The sequence below is a fragment of the Lactuca saligna genome, chromosome 6, assembly GCF_052625555.1.
Source record: "Lactuca saligna cultivar CGN05327 chromosome 6, ASM5262555v1, whole genome shotgun sequence".
NCBI classification, from domain to species: Eukaryota; Viridiplantae; Streptophyta; class Magnoliopsida; order Asterales; family Asteraceae; genus Lactuca; species Lactuca saligna.
Genome location: NC_136422.1, coordinates 70,203,188 through 70,220,364, shown reverse-complemented (window position 1 = coordinate 70,220,364; position 17,177 = coordinate 70,203,188). Strand labels below are relative to the sequence as shown.

The following is a 17,177-nucleotide window of genomic DNA, read 5'->3' as shown; positions in this document are numbered from 1 at the left end:
TGGATCGAAGGCACCAATGCTCCTAGTTTAGGATGTTGCTATATTGTAGTGATATGTTAAGATTTGTATGTTTAGTTGTTTGTTGTTATATGTTTATCTGTTATGTATATATCAACATAGTATGGTTGGGTTGAGGTAATACTACTTTGTACGAAAGCCAACAAACCCAGGAGCAAGCCAGACATAAGTTGTGGGCCTGGAGGGCAAATCAAACTTATGTTGTGGGCTCGGGAGCAAGCCAGACATGAGTTGTGGTCCTGAAGGGAAAGTCAGACTCATGTTGTTGGCTTGGGGGTAATCCAGTATGTTAGCTATGAACCCAGTAGTGTGTTGTTATATAATTGTGTGTTGGTACTTTAGGAGAACTCACTAAGCTTTAGCTTACAGTTTCAGTTTATTGTTTTAGGTACTTCAGATGATCATGGGAAAGCAAAGGTGTGATCATGCACATCTTCCTGTTTATATGATCTTGGGATTTTTGCATACTCTGATTATTGGTTTATACTTTTGAAATAATGGTTTTTCTATAAACACTTTATGGTTAATGGGTTGTTTTGAAAAAAAAAATTAATTTTTTATGATTTTGGGGATGTTACAAATATCATGGTTATTACATGCATATAGTAAGTCATGGTACCAATTTTCAAAAGAAAATCACTTTAAATGTTTTATATAAGAAACTAGTTTTTACATAATTTGACGCAATTCAATTTTAAATTTAATAACCAGTAATAAGTTTGAGTTTGAGTTTGAGCGCTTTAGAACCTTTTATATCTTTAATAAAACTTTCTATTATTATTTATATATTTGGATTTTGTATAAGTTACAAAATCACCATTTTAAAACTTATAATTGAGTGTTTCATAATTTGTCGTTATTAACGTTTTTTATAAAACCGGTTTTTATTTCAAAACAATAACTTGTTACATCTTACATCCACATTATTTTATTCAAAATTATTTTAGCTCGAAAACTATTTACAAAATGTGTAGCTATCCCAATGTGTTCGTTTCCAGAAAATCAGTTAAATATTAATTTTACAACTATAAAAAGGGCATTGATTTTTTTGTATGATCTTCGTTTCGACGTTCTATATATCTATGCATCCGTAAGAGCATAATTTATCCAATTTGATCATCAATTACTCCTAATTTATCCAATTTGATCATCAATTACCCACCACGACGTAGCTCCCATAGATCACTCCGCGGAAGACTTGTGACATAGAATGCACCCCAATACCTGATCACTACCTCACTCACCATGCTGCAGTGAGGCTTAATTCTCCATTTCCATTCCTTTATCAATATCATTCCATTTCAAACTTGCATTTTTGAACCCTATTCAATTCTAATTCATAATATCACATTTTATTAGCTTTATAACACACGATAAATGCATAAAACATATCCATAACATTTCACAAGTCTTAATAACATAAAACTATCAAAATACCTTTGACATCAAAATAACATTCCACAACATAATCAATCTAAACATCTCAGTTCTTACATTTAATATTTTTTTAAAAATAATTAAATAAATAAATTAAAGGCAATATAAATAAATTAAAAACATTAAAAGAAGTTAATAAAAGAAATATAGTCATTTTATGTTTTATGGGATCAAACATGTAAGTTTAAATTAAATGAGAGATATTGAAAGAAATTAGTAAGGACAATATAATTATTTTATATTTGAAGGGATCAAATGTGCAAGTTTAAACTAAACAAGAGACAATCCAAATTCATTTTTAAAAATAAAGACCGAACATGCTTTTTGGTGCATGCACTACGGATAATCCGTATAATTTACTCAAATAGTTAATAACAAAACAAAGAAAAAAATCAATGGTGCGGAACAAATTTGAAAAAACCTTGAGATGAAATCGAAAATGTAAAAAGTAACAGGGACCAAAATTGTAATATGCGCTTAGTTTTATAAAAACCAAAAGCTAGTATCGCCATTTTAGCTTGGAAGAGAATGGAAGCTCTAAACTCCAACAACATCAGAATGAACAGATTCAGAAGGAAACCTACAAACACTCACAGATCAAAGCAACTTCTCGTCATCTCTCTCCTCGCAATCTTCTTCGTTCTCCTCTTCTGCTTCTCCAACAAGTACACCATCAACTCCCTTTTCCTTTCGAATCCCCTAAAAAACACCCGATTTTCCCAATGTGTCAAACTGAACGAAGTTCAATCCCTAAAGGGACAGAAATTCCTTTGGTACGCACCACACAGCGGGTTCAGCAACCAGCTCTCCGAATTCAAGAACGCCGTGTTAATGTCGGCCATACTTAATCGGACACTGATTATTCCTCCTGTTCTGGATCATCACGCAGTTGTTCTAGGAAGTTGCCCAAAATTTAGGGTTTCTGATCCAAAAGAGCTGCGTTTTGCCGTCTGGAATCATGCGATTGAGCTTATTCAAAGCCGCAGGTAAATGAATTTAAGTTTTTTCTTCTAATTGGTAGGAACGATTTATTGCTTATGAATACTATAAAGATCCAAACTTCTCATATATTCAATTTTGGATTTTTGTATGTCATTACTGAAATATGAGATACACACACATTCAGTTCATCTGTAGTCGGTGATAAGCTTCAATATGTGACTGCTGCATACTTGATTGCAGATATGTGTCAATGGCAGATATCATTGATCTTTCATCATTGGTCTCTGATTCAGCACTTCAAGTTCTAGATTTCCGTAACTTTGTATACCTATTTTGTGACATCGATTCCAACTATTTCTGTGTTAAAGATTCAAGCATCATCCAAGATTCCTTGCTGGAAAAACTAAGCCAATGTGGATCTCTGTTATCCGGATACAGTGATGATAATAATGAATGTGTATATGCTGTAGAAGAAGATTGCAGGACAACAGTTTGGACATACCAAAGAAATGGCGAAAATGGGGTACTTGATTCCTTCCAACCAGATGAACAACTCAAAAAGAAAAAGAAGATTTCATTTATCAGGCGAAGGAAAGATGTCTATAATGCCCTTGGTCCTCATTCAAGAGCCGAATCAGCCACCATTTTGTCATTTGGTACTCTTTTTACAGCTCCATATAAAGGATCCGAGTCATATATTGATATCCATGAAGCTCCAAATGATAAAAAGATACAATCTTTAATAACAAAGATTGAGTTTCTTCCATTTGTGCCTGAGATTTTGGATGCAGGGAAAGCATATGCTTTTCACACAGTGAAGTCACCTTTTCTATGTGCACAACTTAGGCTATTAGATGGGCAATTCAAGAACCATTGGAAGGGTACCTTCGAGGGTTTAAAACAGAAAGTTGATTCTTTGAGGGAAAAAGAGAGATTGCCTGTTCATATCTTTGTAATGACGGATTTGCCCTTGAGTAACTGGAGTGGAACTTATTTGGGGGATTTAGCAAATGATTCGGATTCTATTAAGTTGTTTGTTCTTTCAGAGGAAGATGAATTGATTAGAAAAACTGCCATGAAAGTTGTGGATAAGAAAGATTGTGATATGAGGCCTCCTGATATTCTTTTACATGTTGAAGAAAGTGTTTGTAGTTGTGCTTCACTTGGTTTTTTTGGGACAGCTGGCTCTACCATTGCTGATACTATTGAAATGATGAGAAAGAAAGAAATATGTTCCAAGTAAATTCCATGTATTTGATCAATGGAGATTACACAAACTTAGAAGATGGATTTTATGATCTTTTGTAGACATGTAAATGATGTATAATTTATTTTATTAATAGGAAACGATCCCACCTTATTTGAAATCTGAACTTGTCCAACATCAGCTTGATGGATATCACTGTTTTTTGGAAACTAATTTTTCAGAATATCTTAAAAGAGAAATTAAATTGCCTCCTATCTTTTATTTGTACAATTATTCCTACCCACTAAAATTATGATAAATCACCATTCAATTTAATTGTATTTGATATATTCTTAATATAGTCTTAATGATTTCTTCCATCTCATATGCACTCCTTCGAGAACCTTACCCTTTCAAAACATAAAATCGATTACTTTGCAACTTTAAGACATTTTAAAAATACTATTAAAAAAAATAATGATAACCATAAATTTTTTATGTAAAGAAATTTGATTTTCCTAAGCTAATTTGCTTTATCATATTGACTGCACCTTATTGATGTGTGTGGGGAGCCTTGGTCTATTATTAAAAAATATATGTCGCCATGATATAAGCTCGCTTAGATGCTTATCATATTGCCTTACCCACATAAATTTTTGATTAAATCAAACTCAACATTTTATCAGACTTTTATCAAACCAATAAGAGGCATATCATAGGCTATATTACCAAATCAAAGCTTCTAATTGTAATATTAAATCTAAATCTGACCGAGTCAAACTTAGCCTCTTACCAAACTCAATAGCTTATCAAAAAAGTTCTAAATGTTCATGTAAAACATATTGTATGTCAACATAAAACAAGCAAGATCTAAAACAGAATTGCAATAACACTACTATATCCTTGAACATTTACAAATTGCTCTTCACACCCTACAAAACCTTCAAAATTGTGTTTGCTAACAAATAAATTAATTAATTACTGCGTCCATCTTCCAAACTTCATTGTCATTATTTTCCTTTTCTTGTTCACTTTATGTTTGGCTGCAATTCTAAGCTTCCTCTTGGCATTCCTCATAGGGTTAACAACAGCCATGACTTTTTCACTTTGTCTTCTCTTATCCCTTTTCGCCTTCAAATTCTTCCTTGCCATGCTGTACACTTGTACAAAATTCTGCACCCCAATTGCATCCCTTATGCTATCTCTCACCTCTTGTGCAAACTGCTTCACTTCATCTGCAACAACACCACATAAATACTTCACAAGGGGTAAAACAGGAAACACAAAAAAAGCAACTGAAAACTTGACAACAAAACTTACCTGAAATAACCTTCCCAGCAAATCCTTCGCAGATTTTGTATAAAGGAAGGAGCACTTGATAAGCGTAAGTCCCACCATCTTTCTTATCAGATTGTTCTAGAATTTCAATGTTCTTGAGGATTTTTGGTGATATTTGTCTAAAACTATCAAAGACGATTCTCATCTATACAAATAGTTTACAATTAATTATCATGTGGATAAGAAACTCAAAGAAAAGATAAAGAATTTCAAAAATGTCATACTAACCTGAATTTCCTCCATATCAAGTGCGATTTTTCCCATCTTTTTAAGCAAAGAGGAGATAAGCAAATAGCAAAGAAGCTCACACTTCTCCACATCACTACAACCATCAAGACCAGAAGCAATAGATGCAAACATACTCCTCCCTTTTCTTGGATCAAGAATCATAAAAGCTTTTATAAGAATCTCTTCATCCTTCTGTTGAAGAGTTGACCAAAACACTTGAGCCTCCTTTTGTTGACCCAAAATCGAATGCAATCCAAGAATTGCAAAAACGATATTGTGTCTGAGATAGTTGTTGGCTGAGTCATCAGTGAGTGATGCTTTTAGTTGAGAGCAGAAAGAGACAGAAAGTAGAAAGAGTCGACTCGGTCTCATTAAGAAAAAATCTCCAATCCATTTTTCATTATTTTTTCTATTGGCCTCTGTTAGTGTTGTGAAGTAGAATGCTATTAAGCGATTTGAGATGTTTCTTAGCCAAATGTGTGGATGCAGCAACAACTCACAGATTATTTCCCATACATCCTATATAATAAACAAAAATAAATAACAAAATTGTTAATATAAACCCTAAAGGAACAAAATGTAAAATAAGTGTACCTCAAGATCTTTCCCTAAGCATAATTCTGGAAATTGAACTAGAATCTTCTCAAACAAAACGAGAGAATAGTAAGCTTCTTTCCATAGGGGAACTGTAGAAGGATCTTGATGATTATCATCACTTTTCAAGATGTTTACAGCTGATGGAAATATGTGTCTCATTACTGGAAAAATAACATCAATATGTTTCACAAACCCTTTCTTCATTACTTCCACCAATAATCCCAACACCTGTTTATAAATAACAATAAAACACATAATTCATTAATCCATTCTCTCTCACACACACTTGAGGGGAAGAATGAAGAGTGTAAGTTTACCTGAGCTGCAGCACTCCATAACCCCTGTTTCTCTCCTGAATACCAAGACAAAGTGTACTCCAAAATAGAATGAAGACTTTGTGGGGTGACTCGACCAATCAAAAGCTTTATAGCAGCTCCAGTCATCAACCTGACTTTTTTCTCAGAATCATTCACTAAACAAACAACCAGTTGAAGAAACAAAGTCTGTGATTGCTCATTCACAACTTGTGGTGGAAACTTCATGATAATAGCATGAAGCATTTCAAGCACAGCTTCTCTTCCAGTTGAATGCTCATACCTACAACAAACAAAAACATCTCTTTTCTTTTAGATCAAGAACACTACAAACATGGCTTAATTAAACATTATTAGGCCTCAATCCTCATTCTTACCTTAGATTTGAAAGCAAGAAATCAAGATGCTGTTGCAATCGTTTCTGTGAAAGAGAATAATCGAGCAAAAACTGTAAGAAAATCTGACTGCATTTCTTGCGAACTGGTTCCACTTGACTTGTCACCATTAACTCTGCAACTTGTTTAGCAAGATCATATATTTCAGGAACCACAACTTTTCTATTCACAATCGCTTTCAATAAAGAAAGTGCAACAAAAGAAGGGTTTCTTTCAAGATCAACAAAGAGTGGAAACTGAAGCAGCATATGCATTTGGTCAGAAGAAAGTGTGATGCTTGTACTTTTCAAAAGCACAGTCAAAAGCCTCATGCAAGATTCAGCCAATGGGCTGCTTGCATTCACAGAGCCATGAAGGATAACAAAAAGTGCAGTTTTTATATTATCTGCTTGTGAATGAAGAGATGGAAGAGGGATTTTGACAACAAGTGAAAGACATCGAATAGCTGTAGATGTAATATCTTCATACTTTGAGCTTAAGCAACTGCATAACAATCCAACAAAAGGGTCTAACAATGACAACACTTCCTCTTCGTTTTCTTTAAGTTTCATTTTCTTGATTCGATTATGGAGAATACCAAGTGCAAAGATTGTAATGAGATGGGAACATTGTGGGCCACCACGTGTACTTTTTGTACTGCTGACATCAGCATTTGAATTTCCCTTCAAACCATCGTCAATGAGGCCATAAACGAATATAAGAATGTCTTTGTGGTTTACAGTTGGGTTACATTCAATGCCTGAAGCAATATGTTGCAACATGGTTTCCAATTTTGACTTCAATTTTGGGGTCAACTGTTTCTGTAGATGACGTGTCACAGGTGACATCAGCTTCAAGGCATGGGTTTTGAACGTGACATTTTGAGCAATCAGCTTTAGGGTTTCAAATGACTTCTTTTTTCTTGTCTCCTTCATTTTCGAAGCAATCTGTTCAACGTCTTTCTCTTCAGAAACATCACCAAGAATGTCATTTTCAGCAACAGAAAGAATCTCCTCTAAACAATAATCCAATTTCCCGGAAACGGGACCCGATAAGCTTTTTGAGAGTATGAAGTTGAGTGTATATCCAAGAACATGAAGCTCAAATCCTCTTTTTAACGTTGACCTCAAGATGTTGACCATGAACTGAAGATATTCTAACCCTAATTCCTTCAAACAAGCAGAAAGAGCAGATCTTGCTTCATCACGAACACTATCTAAACGATCTTTTAAAAAATTCGAAACACGATGAAGTATAGTTGGAAGTTGAAGCTCCAATATATTTCCAGGAAGTAGTTTCAATAGCTTGAGTGCTACAAGACTTATATTGACATTGACTTTATCAGTATCAAAAGTCAACAACTTCTGTATTTTGGGAAGAACGTTTTCTTGAAGACAGCTTTGTATATCAGAATGATGATCTTCATCAGATGAAAAATGATAGTGATCTAGAATAGCACAAATAAGTCGTAAGAAAAGCTTCTGTTTGTCTTGTTTCAGTTTAAGCTCCCGAAAGCATCTGTTCAAAAGTGCATAGTATTGTTTCCATTCCATGGAACCAGAAACAGATGCAAGAGCTTCAATGCAAGAGTTTCTAAGATGTTCTCCTTTTCCATCTTTTACTTCAAGTAACATATTGAATAAGAGAGGGACTATAACTTTGTTTGTAACTACATCTGATAAATGGCCAGATTGAACAACCCCACTTAATCGCGATAACGCCCTTGCCCTCCTATGTTTCTGTATTCATAAAAAGTTAAAAGGGTATTTCGGTAATTTTAAGTTTTAACAAGTCTGTTTATGTATCAACCTACTAACCTGTAAGTGGACAATATTGTTAAAGAAGTCCTTTTCTGCATCTTCACTACGAAGAACTTGATATGATTCTAGGTTAAACACATTAGGAAGCTTCAACACCATTTCTCGTAGTAAATCCATCCACACCTGTAAATAGCAGCAATAAACAAATAAAAAAATTATAAATATAAATATAACAAGAAATATAAATCAAGTTATTTACCTTTTTAACAGAAGTTTCTTTGTCCATGGCTTCCCCCATGTACTTTAGAAAGAAGTAATTCACAATGTTCTGAATGGATGCTTCAGACCACTTCCCCATGTTAGTTTCCAACTCACCATTGAGGATCTTTTCACAGAAATCAAGAAACATAAGCAAAAGCCTATATGCACTGTCTCTCAAAAGCAAGTCTTGAGATGACATGTCATGTACACAATGTGACAAGATAGCTAGTGATTGATCTGCTTGAGCATTGCAGAAGAATTCAATGTTGATTTTCTCATAAGCACCAATTATGACATCATAATCAAGAACATCTAGCTCCATGGGAGATACAGCATTGAATTCCCTAAGAAGTTTTGCCTGCAAATATAATGTTAGTATTCAATAGGTTTTACAAATCCTAATAAAACAAATCTGAAAGTGTATAAACTTTTCAAAGCACTATGTTGTAATAGAAAGAAATGAAAGTATGTGAACCTTTAGACTTGGAATTTTAAAAACTTGTGTGGATAAACCAATCTTAAAAAATTATAATGAAAAAAAAGAGCAGGAAGAGACTGTATTATTACCACATTGAGTACAGAAGGGTCACTTTCAGAAAGGGCATCAAGGATATCACAAATAGCCAACCGAACCTCTGTTGTAGCATGAATAAGAAGTGGAGAAATAGTTTTCAAGATTCTTGAACTGCCTTCATTTCCCAACATTGGTACCATTTTCTGAATGACACGCAAAGTCTCCACACATGAATCTGTATAAAAAAATATATAATAAGTTAGAAGGATGATTTAACTAGAAAGAAACAAGAAATTACAATGCCGATTAGAAAGATATACTATTAGTCTATTACTAACCCCAGTCATGATGTTTCTTGGTCAAAGATGGAAGCAAAATATCAACAAATTTTTTCCCAAGTGAAGGATCTTTGATATAATCAGGTAGTAGCTTGAAAATGTTAAGCTCTCTTCCCCCAGGATATTTTAAAGATTTTCTACAAAAGCAATTTAAGTTAGCAGAAGTAGAGGGGATATAATTGTATATATACAAAAAGAATTAAAAGAAGCAGAGACAATAATATACCTGTTGGTAGTTTTGGATGTGAAAAGGTGATGCAAGCTGCAGACAAGTGTATCGATGTTAGGAAGAAGAATTCCTTTCACATCAGTATCACTACTTTCCATTTCAATCTCAAGATTAAGAAGATTCTCAATGAATCTAAGAACACATGATATAATGGCTTCTGAAGCTGTTGTGATTGTTAGAATTGAGAATATATCAGGGACAAGATTCTTTGCTCTGTGAAAAAGTGACACGAGTTTTGGGCTTCTACTCATAGCAACAAAACAAACAAAGAGTGAACTTGGCTTATCACTGCTGGCTCCTTCTTGCTTGAAACCATCAATTAATGGTTTTAAAGCTGAAAAAAAGATGTCCCAAAATTCCAAACTGAAATCATGGTTCTCGAATTTATTCAGCACCAAAGATATGATTTTTAGGCATAAAGATCTTAAATCTTTGAAGTGTTTAGGGGCCAAACTCGTCTGCAAAAAAGAAACATTTATTAGGATGAGTCTCTAAATATATTAACAAGTTTCATTCAAATGGAATGGAATGACCCATTCCATTCCTTCCACAAGTATAACATAAATAATACCATGGATTGCTTTTCTGCTCCACTTTCCTCCTCATCTACACACTCAATCCCCTCCATACTTCCTGCACAGCTGGCTAATATGCGAACAACACTTCCCATTAATGTATCAAGAACAGGTTTTATACGTGACTCATCAAAAACTCCAAGAATTTCTTCAGTCACATGTAGAAACCCATATATTTTCTTTGAAGATAGTGACTTGATGTTATCCATTGTAAAATGTTTCAAAACACCCGAAGAATCAAAACTATCAGAAGCTTTTGGTGTACTCCAAAGCAACTCATCCACCTCATCAACACCCGATGAACCCGTTTGTAAAGGCTTTATTAACAAAGCAAAAAATAGAGGAAGCTCATTGATGTCAAGCTCAGCTAGAAACCCAATAACTGCTTTCCTGTGATGCATGCTTGCAGCCTTTCTAGAAGCAAGTGTTTTTAACTTTCTCACTTTTGGGACAAGAATACGAATGACAAGTGGCACAAGAGAATCTCTGTGTTTTTCATTAACTAACTCTGATTCCCTAGATAAACTCCATCTTGTGAGTTCGTCTCTCAGAGTCTTGGGGTTGACCAGATTTCTCAGATGTTGACCATATGGGAGTAGATATTCGTCTTTCCAATTCAATAGACAATCAAGAACCTTCAACTGCAATTCAGGTTCATTCTCATCTAGCAACCTGAAAACACATTAATACGCATTAAAAAATAAACTTTTAAGAGTTTTTTTAATTTTTTGTAAACCATCATGTAATGCTATAACAACCTATATTGTAAAACCTCCTTGAGAAATTGGCTCCTATAGAAAGACTTTGGATTGTGCAATGATTTTAGCAAGTTTAACCATTCTTCAAGAACACCCTTCCAACTTTTTCCTTTAGAAGCTTCCAAATTATACGATCTCACACTGCAACAAACACGAAAGAAATTGCATATCAAAGAAAAAAAAGATTAATCCATTTAAAAGTAATGAATCTAGAAGAACTACCTTGACAGATCATCAACCTCATAGCCCAAAAATTTTAAGAACAAAGGTATAACTTGACGTGACTTTGATTCCACAACAGCTGATACTAATTGTAAAGACTTGATCAACAATGACAAAACAGTTGGGGATGCCAGGTCATCAAAAGAAGGACCCACAAACGCATTGAAAGAAGTAAACAGATCTGAAATCAACATATAATGTCAATTACAGAGTTGGATAGAATCATAGAATGACAGCTTTAGAAAAAAAAAAACAAAAAACATACCATCAGGATTTTCAGATGATTCGGTGTTGTCTCTAGAATGTTCTTGATGTGATATGAAGTTAGACACTGATTTTTCTAAATACAGCATGCATAAATCCCACACCAGCTTATTATACTTGCTAACTAAAACAGCAAAGCATTCCATAGCTGGATTCCATAGATAATTGAACTGGTTGTGGTATATGCCAATAATAGCATTGAAAACAAGGGGTATATAAGCATTGTGTATCCTTTCAGCAGAGAGATCCATTTGTATCTTTGTTATAAATAGAATAACTTTCCTACTAGTAGCTATAGAAAGAGAAGTTGCTTCAATCGCAAGCAATGAATGAAGAACCTAGGATAAAAAGAATATGAAAAACAATAATCAGACTAGAATAAAGAAAATTGTAATAATATATTCAGACAAAGGCAAGAAAAGGGAACATACGTTTTCACTCTGAACATCATCAATCATCATACTCTCAGAAATCAGAGATTCATAGTGACATAAGATTCTTAGGGTGAAAAGACGGATTCGTTTGTCAGAGTGACATAAATTTTCAGAAAATATATCAAACGCATCGACAGTTTTGCCCTTGTCTAACTCTGGGTGATACTTTCCATCTGCTAAAGTGGTAGACCTGAAAAGAGAGTAAAAACAAGAGGATGTGAGTTATAGCACAAAATAAAGTCATATAAGCTATAAAATTGGAAAGGGTAAAAGGGTAAGATCAACATACGCATCAAATGAATCCAAGAAATCAGCAACAGCAGACAATATATGGATGGAAGATTTGTATTTTTTAGCAAAATACAAGAATTTATCCACTGGTGGTTGACTGAAGCCCAATTTCTGATAAGAAACTAAGCCAGCTCCAATTAAGGTTTCCCAAGTCCTTCTAGGCAATTCCCCAATTGTCTCTGAAAAATACATTACATGAACCATTAACTCCAAATAAAGAACTTGTCACAAGTTTTTAAAAGACAACAAAATGTCATACCAGAGTTGACCATCAGAAGTCGGTCAATGGCTTCTACAAAGTCGATAAGTAAAGTGGGATTAGCTTGGAAATCTTCCATGTAAGAATAACATGTAACAGTTCCCCACATTTGACCTAAATCTGTACCACTAAACTCCACAAAAGATGGATCTTTATGTGCAGCATCATTAATCTTCCCAATCCAGCAATTAATTTGTTCCTTGAGAAAAATACATATTCTTGAAATTTCCTCTCTGGATTTCTCTTCCAATAGACAACTTTTTAATGATTGTAGTTTCTCAAAGAACTTGATAAACATGTACATAGCTTCATCCTCCATGGTCGAAATTAAATCAGTCAACACACTGAAAAAACAATTGTGTAAATTAAAACAAGTAAACAGAATCCACTACAACAACACTACAAAGTCATTAACTTTAGTTTACCTTATGATACTAGTTCTGAAAGTCTGGAGTATGAAGGGGTCTTTTAATAAAAGCTTCTTAATGAAGCTTAAAAAACTGCAACCATAATATGTCAAGTTAAAAGAAAACTAGTAGAATCAGAATACAACCAAATTGCATACAAAAAAAACATGCCAAATACCTCTTATTTCTCATCTCAAATATAGGAGCCCATTGTGTGGATAATTCAGTAAGAGCTGTGACATGATTACCAGTATGAAGACCATCAAGAATGCAAATCAAAAGCTGCAGAATTTTGTCGATTAATTCAGAGGATTCGTCTTTCTTCAGCAAGATAAAAGTCTCGATAAGTAATTTAGCTAGCTCAAGCACTGGTTCGAATTCTGCAAAAGTCAAAGATGGTCAACCAAGTGTTTTCCATAAGGAAAAGAAAGAGAGATCAACCAAAAGGAGACTACACTAATCTTATTCTTACCTATTATCTTGTGCACATTATCAATTTCCATAGTGGAAACAAACAGGGACAAAAGATGAGTTAAATGAAGTGAGTGTCCACTAGAAATGGATTTATATATTTCCTCTCTTTCACATTGCAACAACAATTTCAACTCTGAAGAATGCAGCTCTTCACATAACCGTTGAAAGACTGTGATCAAAACTTCAACAACTGGATTCGACCCTTCAGAGTCTTTGTCACCACTTTCAATAATTTCACTGTGAAGCAATAACCGAATCACTTTTTCAGCTCTGGAATGCAGCTTTGATGAAAATCCTTTCATGACATAAAACAACAAAGCACTGGCTCCAGACTTTCTAGCTTCCAATGGTTTTGACACCACTTCTGAGATGATCTTCTTGATACCTGTAAAGTGAAATCAACAAGTTATTATAAGGTATTTCACAGATAGAAAGTTCCCATGAGGCTTTACCTCTGCTAAGCTGCTCAATAGGTGCATTCCTCAACAAAAAAGATGCAGCTTCGGCCATAAATTCCTGAATGTAATCTTTCGGATAGAACCTCATTTTAGTTGTAACTCTGAAAGAAATAAATGAAGACCATGTTAGGCAATTTTCAACATGATATGCCAAATATAGACATCATATACAAGATTTTTAACATGAAAAGTGATCCTACTTACTTGAGGACATGGACAACATCTCTCATTAAATATTTCTGTAGATACATCATAATGCATGACCAGGATGTAAAAATCTGCATACCAAAAACCACATTGTAACTTTCTTGTTTATTGTATTGATTGATATAAAATCGATAACACCACCAAAATTACGAATTAGACCTGCTCAATAATTTCCGATTCCCTATCAGCACCACTACTAAGAAGCAAAACCATGGAATCTGCAACCCTTTGAAGAAAGCTGTAGAGATCCAGGATATGAGAGTAAATATAAACTAAAGACCAATTATATATCATATGTCCATAAGAAACAATACTGGAAAGGTGTACGATAAAGGGTGTGAACTATAATCAAAAATATCAAAAGATATGAACTCACGGTATAAAGTCCTCCAAGATATCTCGAGATAACGCTGCAATTAACCTGCATAAAACATTTATAATTACAAGATGTTAAGATAAAATTAATAATAGAGATTAGAGATGCAAACAGAATAAATAAATAAAATGAAGCAATACCTGAGGATAGGCTCTAGAGATAATCTCCCTTTCATATCCAATCTAGAAAGAAGTTGTGAGACTATAAGCTCCTTTTGTAAGATGATCTGTGGTAATGTTTGTACCAATGGCAGCATTTCCTCATAAAACGATATAAAATCCTCAGCCGTGTTAAGTTCCTAGATGTGTAGATGCATGAGAGAAAATTAATTAGATAAACAAAGAAAAAAGTTAAAATATTTCTCTGTATAATGTTTTTTCTGATGCCAAAATCACTATAAAGCTGAATTACAGTTTGTCTGGAGATAACAATAACATAAACATACCCTCCATTCAACAAGGCAATCGCGGAAAAAAGATGAGCCTTCAGAGGGTTCAGGCTTGAGGGGATCAAGACTTCGAAAAACATCAACATCAATATCTTCAATTCGTTGAGAGAATGTCTTGAACTGTAAACACAAATATATATTCAATGTCAAAGATATAATGTAACCAATTTCATTGCGATATCCATTAAGTAGTGTTATATCTTTATAAATATTTAAAACTTGAAAAGTAAAGCATACCACAAAGCGTCTTCTTCCAGCTCCCTTGTTCAAAGACTTAACTGCCTGGGCATGTGACTGTGTCGCCATTATCTCTGTAATTGAAACAAAAATAGTACATACAGAGTGTTTATTTTATTGAACTTGGAGGATAGGAATAGTATGCAATCATGAACCCAAAAGGTTAGGGAGCCAATCATAAGAATTCAAAGAGGAACAATTTCAGTCATGTATCTTGAATCTAAACCACAAGATGTATTTTTGTTTTCCTGTGGACACTTCTACTCTTGTGTGCTACAAACAAGTTTACCAAGTTTTCAAATACAAAATGCTTTTAACTAACAAAAAAACATTTAAAACCAACCAGCTATCAATTCTCGATCCTGGTAAAAAAAATCTTATGCCATCATTATGTGTTTTTTACAGCAAAACATCAAAAAATATCTATTAAATCTGCATATAGCAATAAGGTTCTCTCTAATTGAATCAACATGTTTAGTCTAATTGAATCACCCCATTCGTGGAAATATATATATATATATATATATATATATATATATATATATATATATATATATATATATATATTGGTTTTTCGTGACCAAACCATTTACGTTTAGAACAGAGTTAATAAAGTTAAGTGTGAAAGCTCTAATTACAATGAGCCAAAATACACACTAAAAGGAGGATTAGAATCGTCCCTAACATATGGTGACCTAAACTCATGCTACCAGGTCTGGTTGTAAATGGCAATGGTGGTATCTGGAACATCTTTTAGTTCATGCATTTTCTCAAACACGGTTGAAATTAACATTTCATTCTTTTATTGAAAGGAACATAAAAACACATGCATATTAATAAAGTGCTATCCCTCTCAGGCATTTGATCAAACAGCTTGCCTGCAAACACATTCCCTTTTATAGAACACTGTATACATCAGACTTCATAGATTTGAACATCAAACACAATTAGCAAATCAGTAGCAGCAAACAAGTAGCAAATCAGTAGCAACAAACAAGTAGCAAATCAATTACCACCGAAAGTAATAAATCACCTAACAGAATTCCACAGAAGAACTTGAACTTGCCAATTGATATTAAAAAAAATAATAATAAATAAATAAAAGAACACTACAGAAATTTTCGAATGTGAAGGAAATCACAAGAAAAGAAAACCTTTTGGATAAAAAAGAAATCGACCAACAACATCAATTGGCAAGTCAAAGAAAAAAAAAAACAGAAACAGAAAAAAGGAAGAAAAATAGAACCTGGGGTTGGGTGCGTTGTAGCTATCGAAGGTCTCCGACCGGTGGCTTCACAGGGGAGGCGACGGCGAGCAGGGAGAGTTGACGTGAGGAGCAATAGCGAGAAGAGATACTGTAATCGTAAGTAAATAGCGAGAAGCGATGCTGTAATCGTAAGTAAGCTTAGACAAACACCACCTTAATTGCCAGAGTCGAAGCAACAACTTAGGGTAGTCTTCGATTTCTACTCCCTCTTCCCGCTAATATTCTTCTCGGCAGCAAGGAGTTCGTGAGGTGTGGCGGCAAGCAGGAAACAACCCAATGGTTTAAGGGTTTCCAAACAAATTATCGGGTTTGACACATTTAACCCGTAAATGCTGCCACAATGGAAACATTAGTCTTATGACTAATGTTCTAAGTTCTAACATTTTAAGTATGAAAAAGTCTGATTTTAGTCTGTCTAATTTAAGGTCATGTTTGATAGTTTATTCCGGAAAAGTATTGTATGATAAAGTTTTGTGACTGAGAAAGAAATCAATATTGTTTGATTATACATTTAATTAACTGTGCTGAATGATGAAAAAATGATAATATTACCCTACTTTTTTATATTGTGATCGATGAAGTTGCTGAATAATTATAAAAATATATAAATTTTCATAGAAAATCAAAATTATACAATAATCATTTAAAAATCCAATAGAATGTCGAGTAAGTTGGTTTTTTTCAAGTTGATGTTACGTTGTTATTCTTCTGACAATTATAACTTTTTTTATAACTCAACATGTGATTCTTGACCCGGTTTATGTCTGATATTGGTAGGATAGATGATTTTTTTTTAAATATATTAGGATGATGGTGGTGTTGTCTATAAAAAGGATTAATCCAATAAAAATGAATTTAAAAAAAAAATAAGTAAAAGAAATTAATAATCAAATAAAGTAATATTTATTAATATATAAACATTATATAGTTATAAGTAATACATTATAATATATAATAACCCAAT

The 17,177-nt window shown here is 33.7% G+C and overlaps 2 protein-coding genes across 2 annotated transcripts; one reads left to right on the top strand and one right to left on the bottom strand.

The window, feature by feature from the left end:
• The first annotated feature begins 1,966 nt into the window (after positions 1 to 1,966).
• Positions 1,967 to 3,766, top strand: LOC145003258 (O-fucosyltransferase family protein). Its single transcript, XM_078962392.1, has 2 exons — positions 1,967 to 2,441; positions 2,638 to 3,766. The coding sequence occupies exons 1-2, from the start codon at positions 1,984 to 1,986 to the stop codon at positions 3,638 to 3,640; spliced, it is 1,461 nt and encodes a 486-aa protein (XP_078818518.1). The 5' UTR covers positions 1,967 to 1,983; the 3' UTR covers positions 3,641 to 3,766.
• Positions 3,767 to 4,389: 623 nt separating this feature from the next.
• Positions 4,390 to 16,512, bottom strand: LOC145001150 (ARM repeat superfamily protein). Its single transcript, XM_078960497.1, has 29 exons — positions 16,193 to 16,512; positions 14,947 to 15,020; positions 14,707 to 14,829; positions 14,402 to 14,559; positions 14,262 to 14,306; positions 14,045 to 14,123; positions 13,883 to 13,956; positions 13,673 to 13,779; positions 13,219 to 13,605; positions 12,925 to 13,126; positions 12,765 to 12,839; positions 12,340 to 12,683; positions 12,079 to 12,259; positions 11,787 to 11,979; positions 11,357 to 11,693; positions 11,092 to 11,272; positions 10,870 to 11,010; positions 10,108 to 10,783; positions 9,534 to 9,994; positions 9,308 to 9,444; positions 9,023 to 9,204; positions 8,454 to 8,813; positions 8,252 to 8,377; positions 6,438 to 8,173; positions 6,064 to 6,343; positions 5,744 to 5,974; positions 5,150 to 5,668; positions 4,904 to 5,066; positions 4,390 to 4,818 (listed from the first exon to the last, which is right to left on the bottom strand). The coding sequence occupies exons 2-29, from the start codon at positions 15,013 to 15,015 to the stop codon at positions 4,562 to 4,564; spliced, it is 7,824 nt and encodes a 2,607-aa protein (XP_078816623.1). The 5' UTR covers positions 15,016 to 15,020; positions 16,193 to 16,512; the 3' UTR covers positions 4,390 to 4,561.
• Positions 16,513 to 17,177: the final 665 nt, after the last annotated feature.